Source organism: Bubalus bubalis, chromosome 3 (assembly GCF_019923935.1).
Source record: "Bubalus bubalis isolate 160015118507 breed Murrah chromosome 3, NDDB_SH_1, whole genome shotgun sequence".
NCBI classification, from domain to species: Eukaryota; Metazoa; Chordata; class Mammalia; order Artiodactyla; family Bovidae; genus Bubalus; species Bubalus bubalis.
Window position 1 is genome coordinate 12,307,734 of NC_059159.1, and position 13,673 is coordinate 12,321,406.

The 13,673-nt window shown below is 59.2% G+C and overlaps 1 protein-coding gene across 5 annotated transcripts in view; it reads left to right on the top strand.

Moving 5' to 3' along the window:
- ASPSCR1 (ASPSCR1 tether for SLC2A4, UBX domain containing) overlaps nt 1-13,673 on the top strand; it is a 28,014-nt gene that overhangs the window by 7,362 nt on the left and 6,979 nt on the right. For all 5 annotated transcript variants that reach the window (XM_006064241.3, XM_006064244.3, XM_006064242.3 and 2 more), the window contains 3 exons: nt 3,749-3,806; nt 4,802-4,875; nt 5,223-5,658. In XM_006064241.3, the coding sequence (XP_006064303.2) occupies nt 3,749-3,806; nt 4,802-4,875; nt 5,223-5,658 (568 nt within the window). The remainder of the gene's footprint in view (nt 1-3,748; nt 3,807-4,801; nt 4,876-5,222; nt 5,659-13,673) is intronic.

Below are 13,673 nucleotides of genomic sequence, written 5' to 3' on the forward strand. Positions count from 1 at the left end.
AGAATTCTCTGTTTTGCTAGATAGTTCTGGGGATGAGGATGAAACAGAGCCATTTTTAGACACACAAGGTCACACATGCACCACATGCACTCTCTGAGCAAACTGCCAACTGCTCTGCCCTGAGATCTACTCTGGAGGCAGAATTGCTGGACCTGTAGATGGCACTTGCCGAGGCTTTGTCTCCAGAAGCGCAGATCTGGGCCTTTGCTTGGAAGCTGGCATTAGCTAACTGTGAAGCAGGGTTCAGATGTGGGAGGGTGGGTGGCGGCTTTGGCCCCAAAACCATGGCCAGATGCCCAGTGAACTGGTGCAGTCAGGCTGGGGCCACAAGAGGGCCCTGCTGCCGGAGTAGGGGGCGGCCGCCTGACAGGTCCAGTGTGGTGAGGGAGCTCCAGCTGGCTCATAGCAGCTCCCTCACTGGCTGGGTGGGTGGGAGGCTCTGGAAATTCCAAGTCTCCATGTGCCCAAGAGTGGGACAAGCAGGAAGTTAGTTTTTCTCACTTGATGCTTTTGGGAAGTGGTAAGCGTCCCTGAGCGACTGGCACCATGCATGGCCGGGAGCTGCGGGTGTGAGCTCGGCATCCCGGGTCCACTGTGGGTCAGGCGGTGGGTCCTCTGCTTGGGGATCACGGTGGACAGTGGCCCGGCCCTGATGGCAGCATCTGAAGCGACAGACTGTCCACTGGATGTGCCATGTGGGCCACACGTGCGGGACAAGGAGGTAATTCAGAATTTTCTGGTAGCCACATCAAAGAAAAGTAAAAACAGGGGCAATTAATTTTAGGAATATAATTAACTTGACTCAGTATATCCAAAATATTATCCTCTGAACATGTAATCAACAGGAAAAAGGAGATATTTTACATTCTTTGTTGGTAGGAGGTCTTTGAAATTCGGCGTGTCTCACACTTGGAGCTGGCCTCCCTCTGGGCTGGCTGCCCTGTGTGTGCTCAGCACCCGTGTGGACTGGTAGCTCTTAAGGAGATCGGCACTGGCTCCATGTGGGCTGGCCCATCCCCCTCTCTACTTCCCATGCGTCTGTTGCAGGGAGGCTCCAGGCGTGCCATGCAGGCTCGATTCTCCCCTGAAGCCGTTGCCCCTGGGCACCTGGCCTGATTTCATGGCTGAGCCTGCTGGTCCATCTCAGCCATGTTCACCCTGTGGATAGTAAGAGCAGGGATTTAGGGGTCCTTGGGAAAGACAGGCCGTCTGCCTGTTCTCTTGGGGTTGTACGGTCCCCAAAGCACTGCGGGCTGCAGAGAAGCGCTGCCTGTGAGGTTAGGGACCAGCCGTGGTCATGCAGAGCCCAGACCCAGGGCCTTGTGGGCAGTTAACACAAGGCATAGATGCTGGACTATTCATTCCATGGTCTCAGGCGGGCCTCCCTCCCCGCCCCCAGCCTTGTTTGGAAAGGCCAGAGGCCACTTTGCTCTCGAAACTTCCCGTTCTGTCTTCTCGGGGAGGAATCCCTGTGATTTGGCCAGTCCTCGTCCTTCTTGCTCCGTCTGGCGCTAACCTCATCTCTGTATGGGCTGGGCTGCTGAGTGTGGTGGGTGTGAGTCACCTGGCCCCTCAGGACATAGCCTTGCCCACCTGTGGGCCTTCTGGTGGCCTCAGGGGCCCCTCTGAGCCTACAGGCACGGCTCTGTTAGTTTGGGTTGATTTCTGTCAGTTTTGGTTCTTCTTGGCCAGGAGTGTTGTGGTTCCAGGCTTGTGTCAGAGGCACCTGAGTTTGTACCAGCCCCACTTGGTCAGGCCCAAACAGGTGACAAAAACAGAAGGGGCTCCAGATAAACTGCCTTGCCCCCCGTTCACAGCATCACTTCCCTGGGAGCCCTGCCGGGAACCCACGTCTGTAGGGTGGCACTCTCTGTGGTGGGTGAAGGACAGCAGGACCTTGGCCGACCCCCTGGCCCAGCCCCAGGAGCAGGTGTGCTGGCCTTAGAAGAAGCAAGATCCTCCCCAGCACCACCCCATTGGGCCAGTGGCCCTGCCTGGGCTGGGGGAGCTGAGGGCAGTTCCAGGGGCACAGGGTTCCCCGGGAGGGCCCTGCCAAGTTCCCTCTGAGAATGAGGATCTTCAGCGAGGCCTTGTGGCAGGGAGTGCCGGTTTCGGCTCGCCAATGAACTGGAACCTCCTGGTCCGCTGTCCTCGGCTGGACATGAGAAGTCTGCTAATTGGCCAGGAGAGTCTGGAAGCGATCGCAGCTGCCACTCCCCTCAGTGTGTTTTGGGGCCTCCTCTCAGATCCCACATGCGGGAACCCGATCCCTCTGGAGGAGCCGACATCAAAGCCGGGCTGCTGTTTGATGTCCAGAGGCCTCTGAGGACAGCAGGCAGGCCGGCCGGCCGGCCTTCCTGGGTGCTGCGTGCTCTTGTCCCTGTCTGTGATTTGCGGTTCCTGGGCTGCCCTCAGGTGCCGCGGGCGAGGATTTTGGAGGGAGGACGTGTGGCCGGAGCTCCCAGGAGCAGAGTGGGCTCCGCTGTCTTGCGATGGGCAGTCAGCCAGCTTTCTGAGCCCGGGCAGCTGCCGTCTCTGTTGCCGTTGAAAGGAGCAGGACCCCCGTGTCTCCCCCTCCTTCTTCCTTTCTGGGCTTGGGATCTTGTTTGCTGGAGTATCTTCCCTCGCTCCTCTGTTTTGGCATCAGGATGAAGAGCTTGTGGGCCTGGCAAGGGCTGACTCTCTGGCACTTTGGGGTCTTGTGTTTTCTTGAGGCCTGGCCCTGTAAAACACGAAAGCAGACAAGAGAGATGGGAGAAAACATGCTGAAGCCGCCCAGAGGACATGGGTCCTCTGTCCCGGGTCTGGGGTGGCCCAGGCAGTGTTCCAGTGTCCATACGTTTACCAGCTCAGCACCTGTGTAATCCAGTCCCAGCCACTTCTGTGTTTGAGCCCTGGGGCCCTGCTGGGGCTGAGCTGCATGGCTTAAGGGGGCTTCAGGTCTCCTGCCTGCTGCACATCACCCTTCCTGGAGGAGAGGGACAGGCCTGGGACACTGCTGGGGTCTGGGATGGGCCTTTATTTGGGGGCTGGTTCTATGGTTATGTGTTAGGAAAGGCAGAGATGAAGAAATGAACTTGAGTTGGTTGTCACAGGCCTGCCACCAGCAATTTAACCATCCAAAGCCAGGGCTTGGCCACTGTGTGCTTAAAACCTCGATGGCCATCGAGGTACAGGCCGGTGCAAGTGGTGTGGACTGTCCTGAGAGTGTGTGCCCGACTGTGCACCTACATGCCCTCCACCCTCCAGCGTGCCCAGCTATGCTTCCCTAGGGCCCTCCCCTCCCATCTCGGGGTCTGCTTTACAGGGGAGGGGCATTGGTGGCTGGGCCTGTTGCCCGCCTCCCTGTTAGTCCCGGGGTTGCCCCACTGTCTTCTTGGAGTCCGTGTGATAGATCCATGCCAAGTGATTCTGGTGTTTCTGGTGGCAGCAACCCGCTCAGGGGACAGGTTCAGATAAAAGCTCAGATCACAGTCCCCCAGGACTTGTCATCACCGACCGTGGGGACAGTTGCCAGAGACGTGAGGCACATCTGGGAGGTGACTGGTGCTGCCCGGCCCCTGTTCCATGTCCTCTCTTTGCTCTGAGCCCCGAGGCCAGGGGCGGGTGGGAGACCGCCAGGCTGATGGCCAGCTGTGGGGCGGCCAGGGTGGGCGGGTCCCCATGGCGCTGGCCAGGGTGCCGTCCTGAGGGCAGCAGTGTCCCCGGGCAGGGGCCGCCTTTGATGCTTTCTTCACTCTCCTCACAGGGAGTGTCTGGAGCGGCCGTGTGTGGCCAGCCCGGTCTGCGTGTACATGAGGGATGAGGTAGGTGAGCTGCGGACCCGCCCGCCTGGCCCGCACCCCGCCGCCCACTCCTAGCTGCCACACAGGCCCAGCCCCACTTTCCAATCTGGAAAATTCACTCCCTCAGACCTGCTTTCAAAGCAGCAACAGGCAGACTTGGGCCCTGAAAGCATGATGTGTTTCATGGAAAAAAGGCAGGACGCCGGCTCCGCTGGAACCGACCGCGGGCCGCCCGGGCTGCTCCCAAACCTCCCTCAGAGCCCTGTTTGTTTTCTCAGCTTCTCTTAAAGCCCAAGAGTCACAAAAGTGGTTTCATTTTAATAAATATTTGCTTTGCTCCATGTTTTGATCTTTTTCAAAACTGAGTGCGGCGTGGTGCAGGCTTGGCCTGGCACCGAGGCCCTGCCTGTCCCCGCCCGCCCGCCCGTGACGGGGGACCCTCCTGGCGCTCAGTGCCCTGGCTCACAGGGGCTTTTTGTTTCAACCCTGGCCAAGTGCCCTTTCCTGGCCCGGGGTGGCCACTGTCCCCGAGGGGCCCCTGGTATGGATGGGCCACACCCACCTATTTATCCCAGCTTGAGGTTCCTGACCCAGGGCTCAGCAGGGTGAGGGTTCCAGGGCTATGAGTGGGAGGGACCTGAGGGGAGACATCTTCTGCAGGAGAGAGACCACTGGGCCTTGGGCACCTGGGCCCGGATTGAGGTCATCATGGTCAGTCCCGGCCCTCGGGGGGTTCATCAGCTGGCCAGATGTGGCTAACCCAGGCCTGAGCCCTGCCCACCCAGACCTCGGATGGGGTGGGGTTGGGGAGACAGACATGGATGAGCAGACAAATGCTCAGGTGTAGATTGGGGTGCAGGGGCTGGACCCAGGCCTTCTGGGTGCTGGGGCTGGCAGGGCGATCCCACAGTGCTGTGACATAATGCCCAGGCTGGGGGAGGCAGCATGTGGCGGGCTCAGCGGAAGGGGAGCTTCATCAGCATGGAGTCAGCAGGATGTCCTGTCCCCCCTCACAGGTGACCGGCAGAGCCGCCTTGCAGAGCACAACGCTACAGTCGCTGGGCCTTACTGGGGGCAGTGCGATCATCAGGTGGGGCATGTTTTTGAGTGTGGTTTAGAAAGCGGGGGTCTCACAGGAAAGGCAACAGGAAACATGGGGATGCCCAGACCCTTGCCGGTGGCTTCTCCTGCCCGCAGCCTGGGGGCTGGGCACCCTAGGGTGCAGCGTCAGGTGGGGGGATCTGCCCTTGGCAGGGTTGGCATGGTGACCCCATGCACATTCCTTGCCCCGGGAGGTGAGGTGGGTCGGGAAGGGCTGTGGGGTGCTTTCGGGGCACTGGGTTCAGTTTGGTAGTCATCAGAGGCTAGGGGGTGGCACCATGAGACCCAGGGCTCCACGTGTGGAGTTTCACTTGCTTTCTGGGCCTCTCCACTCAGGTTTTCTATGAAGCAATGTGACCCTGCCAGCAAACAGGAGCCTGGGGCCTCCTGGAGCAAAAGCCCAGGAAGCCCGACCCCCTCCATGTCGGCTGACCAGGCAGCCAGCAGCCCTCTGCTCCCGCTGAATTCGGCGGGGCTCAGCCAGGGCGATGTGAGCCGTCAGGATGAGGCAGTGAGCCCGGGCGCCAGCCACGTGGATGGCCTGGGCCCGAAACCAGCGGATGCTCAGGCGAAGCAGATCTCGAAGGAGCCCCCACCTGCCCCTTTTGTTCCTTTCTCTGGTGGGGGACAGCGACTGGGGGGCCCCTCTGGGTCTGCCAGGCCTCTGATGTCATCTTCAGCCAAACTGCCAAAGTCCTTCTCCAGCCCTGCAGGCCCCTCCAAGCCGAAGAAGTCGAAGCCTGGCCAAGAGCCCCAGCCAGAGCCGGAGCCGGTAAGGGGTGAGCTGGGCTGGGCACTGGGGTCTTTTTTCCTAACAGCACCTGACCTCGTGGCTGGTCAGCCTAGGGTACAGCAGGGTCACTTGGGTACGTTTTCATCTTCTCAGGGAAGTGATGTTTTGGCTTTGTTTTGCTTGAAATTAACTTTCTTGAGGCACCATTTTAGATGTACTGTAGATGGGTTTTGACAAACCTGTGTGTCACTGTGGCCACGTCACAGTCGACAGAGCCATCCTTTCTAAAGCCTCAGAGCTGGTACCTCGCCTTCTGCTGGGCTGGTGGGTTTGACCGGCACTGATGTGAAGGTGGTTTGGCCTTGATTGTGCCATGCCACCTTTACTCCTGAGCCAGGCGTTCCCCAGCTCACCCGTTGTGTCCCATTGCTGGCCAGAAGAGGGTGAAGTTGCTCACTCTTCACAAATGTTGTGGCCTTGTGGTCGGGCCTTGGACATCTCTTCTGGACATTTGTGGAAAGTTCCTGGTGGCCACCTGAGCCGCGGCTGGGAGGAAGGTGCATGGCCCTCTCTGAGCTCGGATGGAAGGGCCCAGGCTCTGGGTTGCCTCTGTGACGCCATTTTCCTGTCTGATCAACTCTGTTGAGGTATTGGGTTGGCCCAAAAGCTCATTTGGGTTTTTCTGTAAGATATTATGGAAAAACCAGAACGAACTTTTGGTCAACACAGTACAGCTTACTGCATAGACACCTGCCATCAGGGCAGCATGGGGCTTTTGTAGATGTTGAGGCTGTCTGTGGGCACCTTTGAGCTATCGTGAGTCTCACACCCTCCCCTGCAGTGAGGCCCGCACCCATCTTTTGCTCTGACCATACACAGACATGCACAGTGGCCGGAACCCTGCATCTTGGATCATGCTGAGCAAGGGGACCCCCAGGTGGCCAGCACCTCTGCAGAAGTGAGGCATGTGGCCAGTGTCTGCCTCCCCGTTGTCTGGTGGTGCCAGCCCCCAAGGCCATCTCTGGTCTTCTGTAGGTCAGGCCAGCCCTGCCCTGGTCAGTTGCAGTCTTGGCAGAGCTCCTAAGAGGGAGGACAGGCATGACTTCTGTTGGATCAGGTGCTTGAGCTGGGTGCCGATGCAGGACTTTCCCCTCGGAGTGCCTCTGGGACTTTGTCCAGTAGGGCTTTCATGAGTCACAGGGCAAAGCCCCCATGGGCTTGTGTCCCTCTGTGTGACTGTTCCCTCAGCAGTGCTCACAGACCCTGTTTTCAGGAATGGCATGTTATAGATTTCTCAGTGTCTTGGGTTCCTGGGCACCAAGGAATGTCTTGCCCTGGGACTGTCTTGGGCACCCTGCCTCCTGGGCTTGGCCCCTAAGGAGGCTCTGTGCATTCATCCAGAGTCCTGCTTAGGCCTCTGACTTGTGGCTGGAGAGGGTCTTTCCTAATGGAGACTTTATGGTGGCGCCAGCCTGGGTTGGCAGGCTGGGCGGCAGATGCTCACCTCTGGAGCCCTTGAGGTTGCACAGGTGCATGTGGGCATTGTCTGAGACACTGCTGCACCTTCGGAGTGGGGCCCCCAGGTTCTCTACCCTCCTCTCCCCTTCCTTCCAGCCAGAGTGACTCCATGTACCCACCCTCCACTCAGGATCCACTTGAGGTTTTATGTGATGAGAAGGATGCCGCTGCCAGAAGAAACTGCCCTTTACAAATCACCTTTGCAGGTGATGGAGAGCCATTGCAGGATTCCCTGCCTGGACTGGGAGCTTCTGGAGTGAGGGTGGTGAGGCTCCACCTGGGTGGTGGGATGCTCACCTGTTTTCCTGGTTCCAGCAGTTTCTCAGTGTCGGTTGGAGTCTGCAAATAATGTCAGTTTTATCTTTTTCTTTGAGTCCTTCTTTCATTTTTTTTTTTGCTTGTTGTATAGCAGTGATTGGGTTTCTGGTGTCTGTTGAATAGCAAATTTAGTGAGCATTCTTGTCTTGACCTTGATCTTACAGGGAGTAATCTTAGTTTATCTGTGAAGGATGCTGAAGACAGTGAAAAGTCTCTTTATCAAATCAAGGGTTTCTATTTCTAATTCTCTGAGAATTTTTCTTTATCGTCAGTGTGGTTATTTTATGAACTGCTTTTCCTGAATTGAGGTAACTCCACACCTTATGTCTCCTTGAGTTCATTTGCATGCTGTGGTTTTGGGTAGATTTCTCCGCTCAAGCCACCCTTGCACTCCAGGGCACAGTTTCAGTGATGTGTTTAGCTGGGCTGTTAGTTGCAGTTGCACTGATGTGTTAGTGCTGGAGCCTGCCTGCACCCTGTCTCTTCTAGAGCCCCCTTCCTGGCTTTTTGGCCCCCCAAACTCAGGGACCCCTCCCCCAAAGGGCAGGCCTGAAGGGAGTCAGACCCCCAGGCCTGGTTCACCCCAACCACAAGGCTCTGCACTAAACCACTGATTCTGGGCCCAGGTGATGAGACTGGGGGCTTCATACTACTATTTAATGCAGCCCAAACATCAGTGTAGAAGCCAGTGGGGTCCCTGAAAGGGACTCTTGCTCCAGGTCACACACCGGAGGATAGTGGAAAAGTAGGGGCACCTGTGCCTGTGTGTTGTGGGAAGGTGGGGCAGCTTGGCCATGAAACAGAGCCTGAGTCCCTGCAGAGGAACAGGCATCGGAGATCTCCTCCTGCTGAAACGGATGGTGGTGGGAGGGGGGTGTTGGAGGTGGGGTGGGGACTGAGCCAGTCCCAAGCCCCATGAATGGCCATCCTAGGGAGTTAGTGGTGGTACCCTGGCCTTTCAGGGACCCCACTGGTTTCTACACTGATGTTTGGGCTGCATTAAATAGTAGTATGAAGCCCCCAGTCTCATCACCTGGGCCCAGAATCAGTGGTTGAATGCAGAGCCTTGTGGTTGGGGTGAACCAGGGCCGGGGTCCTGACTCCCTTCAGGCCTGCCCTTTGGGGGAGGGGTCCCTGAGTTTGGGGGCCAGAAAGCTAGAACTGGGGCTGGCTGTCTCCTCCTCCCAACCTAAAGCCTGTGGCTCTCTGCATCTCTTGGGAACCCGCTGACACCCATGTCTGTGTGGGGAGTGGCTTGGGCTGGTGCCGGCCTGGTAGTGGTTGCTGTCAGGCGCAGGTTCCCAGTGCATCCCCGAGTGCTGACCCCAGGGGCCCCAGGAAGGAGGGGTCCCGGGGAGGGTCCGCCTGGCCGCCAGCAGTGCGTGTCTTTGATCTGGGAGCCCCAGCAGCTGGTTGATTGTGGAGCATCCCCCGCCCGCCCGCCTGCCTCGCGCCTCCTGTCACACTGACAGCCGCGCACCCGGAGGCCTGGCTGGCCACATGGTGTCTGCTTTGTGTCCCCTCGAGTCCTGGGGGAGGGGAGAAGGGAACAAAACAGAACTTTTGGGGGAACTTCAAAGGTACATTTTAGTAATCAAGAAGAGTTTCCAAGTTTCCCATTAATGTTTTGCCTGTGTGTGGTTTTGGATTTGAATGAAGAGTCAGAAGAGACAGGATGAAATACAGGCAGGTCCTCGGCTGAGGCCCAGGATGGTTTACAGACCCGGGCGGCTCCTGCCTTTGATGTCAGAACATTAATTATTAGAAGGTAGTTTTACTGGCCGTCAGAACCGGGTGCGGGGAGAGGTTGGGGCTGCCCGGCGGCCCCTGGCCTGTCCTTTGAAGTCCTTCCGCTGGCCCAGGAGGCTGCCCCGCAGCTCTTTGTGCTGCTGGGCTGTGCTCCCAGCAAGCATCCCCCCACGCAGCTGGCACAGGGGTTCCTGATCAAAGGCCCCGACCCCCTAGGCAGAGCTGGCTGGCCGCGGTCTCCCTGCCTGCCCCCCATCCTCTGGGGGGTGGTCTCTTCCCTTGGAGATGTGGCCCCGTGGACTTGCTCCGCACCTCGCACCCACACCTTGGGGCAGGCATCAGCTTCACCTCTGGCTGTCCCCAGTTACTGGGAGGTTTAGAACACACCGGACTGGGGGGACCCTGGCAAGGACCTGGGGGCTGGGGTGGACTGGGAGCAGCGCCCCTTGCTGGCTTGCCGCCCTCCTTCTCTTGGTCTGGGGTGTCTGTCCATGACAGCCCCCCAAGAGCACAGCTCATTGTCCCCTATATGTGAACCCAGGGTGGGTATGAGCTGTCCCTGACCTGCTGGTGACTGGATACCCGCGGGCGCCAGCCTTGGCCTTAATTGGGATGTCCTCTGAGGGTTTTTGGCAGATAGGTCAGCCGCTTTGAAGGCCCCAGCTGAGTCTCAAGGCAGTTTCTGAAGCCTGGTGACTGGCAGGTGCCTTCCAGCTGTCCCTGTGCTCTGTCAGCCATGACTGGACTCGGGAGAGACAGACGCCCAGCCTGCAGAGCCATGATGGAGAACAGGCGGGCAGGGCACCCCGGCCACGGGCACATCTTTTGGTACCCAGAGCTGCCCACAGGGCCAGGAGGCCTGGTTGGTGGGCCCCCATCCTGATTGGGCCCCGGGGGCTCCCTGTGTGGGATTGCGCCTGGCCCTGGTCCGCTGTGTGCGTTCACTCCCGGGCCTGCTGGTCTGGAACACGCGTCTTCCCCTGTGGATGAGGAGAGCCACCCCACGCCCCGCGTCTGCTTATTTCAGTCCTTTGGGGGTTTGTGCACTGTGTGCACAGAGAGATGCTGGCTTCAAACTGTCCGTGTCGCTGATGCAGCCCAGCGTTTCTCTTTTAAGATCCGCCCTGGTTTTTCCTGCTCGGAAGGCAGGCAGAGTCAGGTGTGGACCTCGGCCCCGGGCTGGGGCAGACCTGGCTTCTGCCTGTGTCACGACGGGCCCAGCGGGTGCGGGGCTCAGGTTCAGTGTGACCTCGCCAGTCAGGCCTGGCCTCGCGTTGGCACGGCGCACGCTCCAGAGGGCGGCCGGCTCAGAGTGACGGAGGCTTGGCCCACGTCCCTCCCTCGTAGTGATTCATTTCAGCTCCAAGCCTCAAGGGGAAACGCTTCACATTCCCTGTTACCAAAAAGCATTGTCAGAGGACAGTCTGGGCAAGAGGGAGGCGGGAGGGACACAAGAGCCCTCACAGGGAAGCTGGAAAATCTGGGGTTGAGGTCACTTCCAAATAGTTTTTGCATTTTTTCTCCCTGTGTCATCACGTCCTGGAAAATTACCGTCAAGAAAATGAAACCTCAGCAGGCAGTGAGGCCGCTTCTGACACGAAGGGACCCTCGTGTGCCCAAGTGGGTCCTTAGCCACTCGTGCAGCGGCCACTGGAGCATGTCCACCAGCTGTCGGGGGATGCCATGGGCCCAGATCTTGGCCCGGCGCCCTGTTCCCCTCCAGGCCCAGCCCCTGGCTGTGCCTGTGACCTCGCTGACCTGGAGTGCTGCTGACAGTGGGCGGTGCCCTCACTTCCTCCCCTCGGGTCTCCCTCGAAGGGTCTGTCCCCCGGTGGCGGCGGCTCTTTCTAAAGGTGCTGGTGGCCATCCACAGCTGGTGGCTGGTTCCCAAGTCCCCATGACCGAGTGGCCCAGGTGTCAGTCCACTGTCTTTCCAGCCTCAGGCCATTGCTCGGGGCCTCCTCTGAACGTCAGCCGCAGAGGGTGCTCCTGTCACCCCACCTCCGGAGGGTCTCGTCCCTCCCCAGGCGCCGTCTGTCCCCCTTGCCAGTTTCATCCAGTTCGCAGACACCCTGACTCATCCACTCTTCGCATCTACCTTCCTCCTTTCTGGTTTTCTGGGTGCTGTCTTGTCTGTAATAACTTTGGTGGAGGCTGCGACAAGGGAATCTTTGCCAGGGTCGCGTGTTTGCAGGAAATGAGGGACCCCTGCGGGGTGTTTCACCAGCAGGGTTGGGTCCCTTAAGGCCCTACCCTTGGAGCCTGCAGACACCTGCTGTGCCTCCCCTCAGGACGGTGCCTGTTTGCTCGTCTGCCATGGGCAGTCGTATAGACCCCCCACCTCGCAACTCCGTGGACTCAGGCCCCGGGCCCTGGCTGCTGCCTCATCATTCTGTTTATCTTCTCTCTGACAGATGCCCACAGCGTGGAGGCCATCAGGGGAGAGACCGGCTCCTCTGGCATTCCGGGGGTTAAGGGGTGGGGGAGTCAGAGCCAGTCTCTGCCCTGAATACTGACAGGCTTCAGGAGTTGGACTCTGAGCCAATGATGGAAAACTTGAAGTTTTGCCAGGATGCACAGGCCTGGTGACATTGGGTTCTTGGTGGAGACGCATCCTCCAAGCGGCTCCCGCAGGCTCTTGAAGAGTAGACCTGGAGTTCTGGGCTGTGAAGACAAGCTGTCAGGTGTGCTGAGGAGGTTCCAAGCCTGCCACCCCACAGCGGGGGTTTCATCTTGGAGCCCCATCCCAGAATTGGGGGCTCTGGCCCTCGACCAGCGCACAGGAACCCAGTCTCCGTGGTGAGGGCGCCAAGGCCCTCTGACAGTGGCCACTGTGGACCTTTCTTTTTCCTCCCCTGATGGTGTCTCATCCTAGACTTCTAGTCTCTATCCAAAAACATCTCCATAAATCCATCTAGGATGAGAGCTGTGTGCGTAATAACTGCCCATGACCAAGGAACGGCCGGTGAAGGAACAGCAAATGAGGGCCAGATTGCCGGCAGAGCATCCGAAGTGAGCGGGGCCAAGGCTTGGCCTCCTCCGGTGCCGTGTCTACCGCACTTCCTCCCACGTGGAGCTGTCAGGCTCTCTTCTCCTTTCCTGGTATCTCTCCTCTTTGCAGTGGGAATATCTCCACTGCGCAGGCTGTGTGGAGGTGTTTGAGGCCCCCTGGCTTCTCCCTTGGTCACTTGGTAGGACAGGGTGATGCGTCCTACCAACCAGCCATGGGAATCCACTCTTCTCATGGGACAGGGCCCTCCTGGGGCTGGATCAGGGCAGCAGCTCTGGGACTTGGGTGGTCTGGGCTCTGATGGGCGGCATCAGACCCCTGGCTCCTCTGCCCAGGAGCAGGGAGTTTCCCCAAGGTGCAGACGATGCGGGCGAGTCAGAGTCATCTCAAGGTGGCTCTCCCTGGCCCTCTGGCTCCCATGTGGGACCCTGGCTCCAGGCTGCTGTTGGAGAGACAGACGGGCTTCTGGAGCAGAGCTGAGGCATGTGTGGAAGGAGGGGCATGAATTGAGGGTAGATCCAACACAGAGAGATTTTTGTCAGTTTACTGTCTGACTGAAGGTCAGTGGCCCCTGAGCAGCATGAAGCCAGAGGCTGATGTCGCCTACGTCCTTGTTCAGGAAGTTGTGGGAGTTGTGGGAGGGCTGCGGTCCTCCAGGTCACCCCTGGGCTGTGCGCTGGAAGCGCCCAGGACGAAGAGGCCAGAGCGGCCCCACGCTCTCGGGGTTGGGCTTCACCAGTGTGTACCCCGGAGATTGGGGCACTTCTGGATGGTCAGGCTCAGCTCCAGGCCACAGACCATAAGTCACCTGATGGCTGGATTCTCAGGGCAACTCACTCGTGTGCCCACACAGGGCCCTGTGAGGGCGGGACTGGGGCAGGGTTGCCTGTGGGCTCTCTGCTCGCGCATCCAGGGGCCTGGCACTCGTGGACACTGCGGTGCCCAGCTCAGGCACATCCATGTCTGCCCTCACCCTCCCCCAGGAGCCCAGGCGAGTGCTCGGCCCTTCTGGAATGCAGGCGTCGTGGCTGTGGGGGGCAGCCTGGCGCCTGGCATCTTGTTATAAAAAGCTTGGCGTGGACTGCCTGTGGGCTGCAGGAGGGTTGTGGCTTTGAGGGGGCAACCCCCAGGGGCCTTGGTCAGCCACCTACCGACCCCACTGCCCGGGCCTCAGCCAGTCTTTCCTAGCCACCCTGCCACCAGTGCCCTGAGATCAGAGGGCCTTCCTGGCGAGAGCCCACTGCCCTTTGTTACGAGGCGTGACTCAGCTGTGCGCTCAGGAATGGCAGAGACCTGTTGGCCTGGGCAATCGGCCTCGGGGGCGGCTGGGGGAGCAGCCCTGGGCCACCTGGTAGGTGCACTGGCCAGCTCCAGGATGGTGAGTCTGACTTTCAGAGCCAGCAGGGCTGGGGTCAGGCCAGAGTACAGGAAGGGATGATGAGAAAAGCCTGCCAAGCCC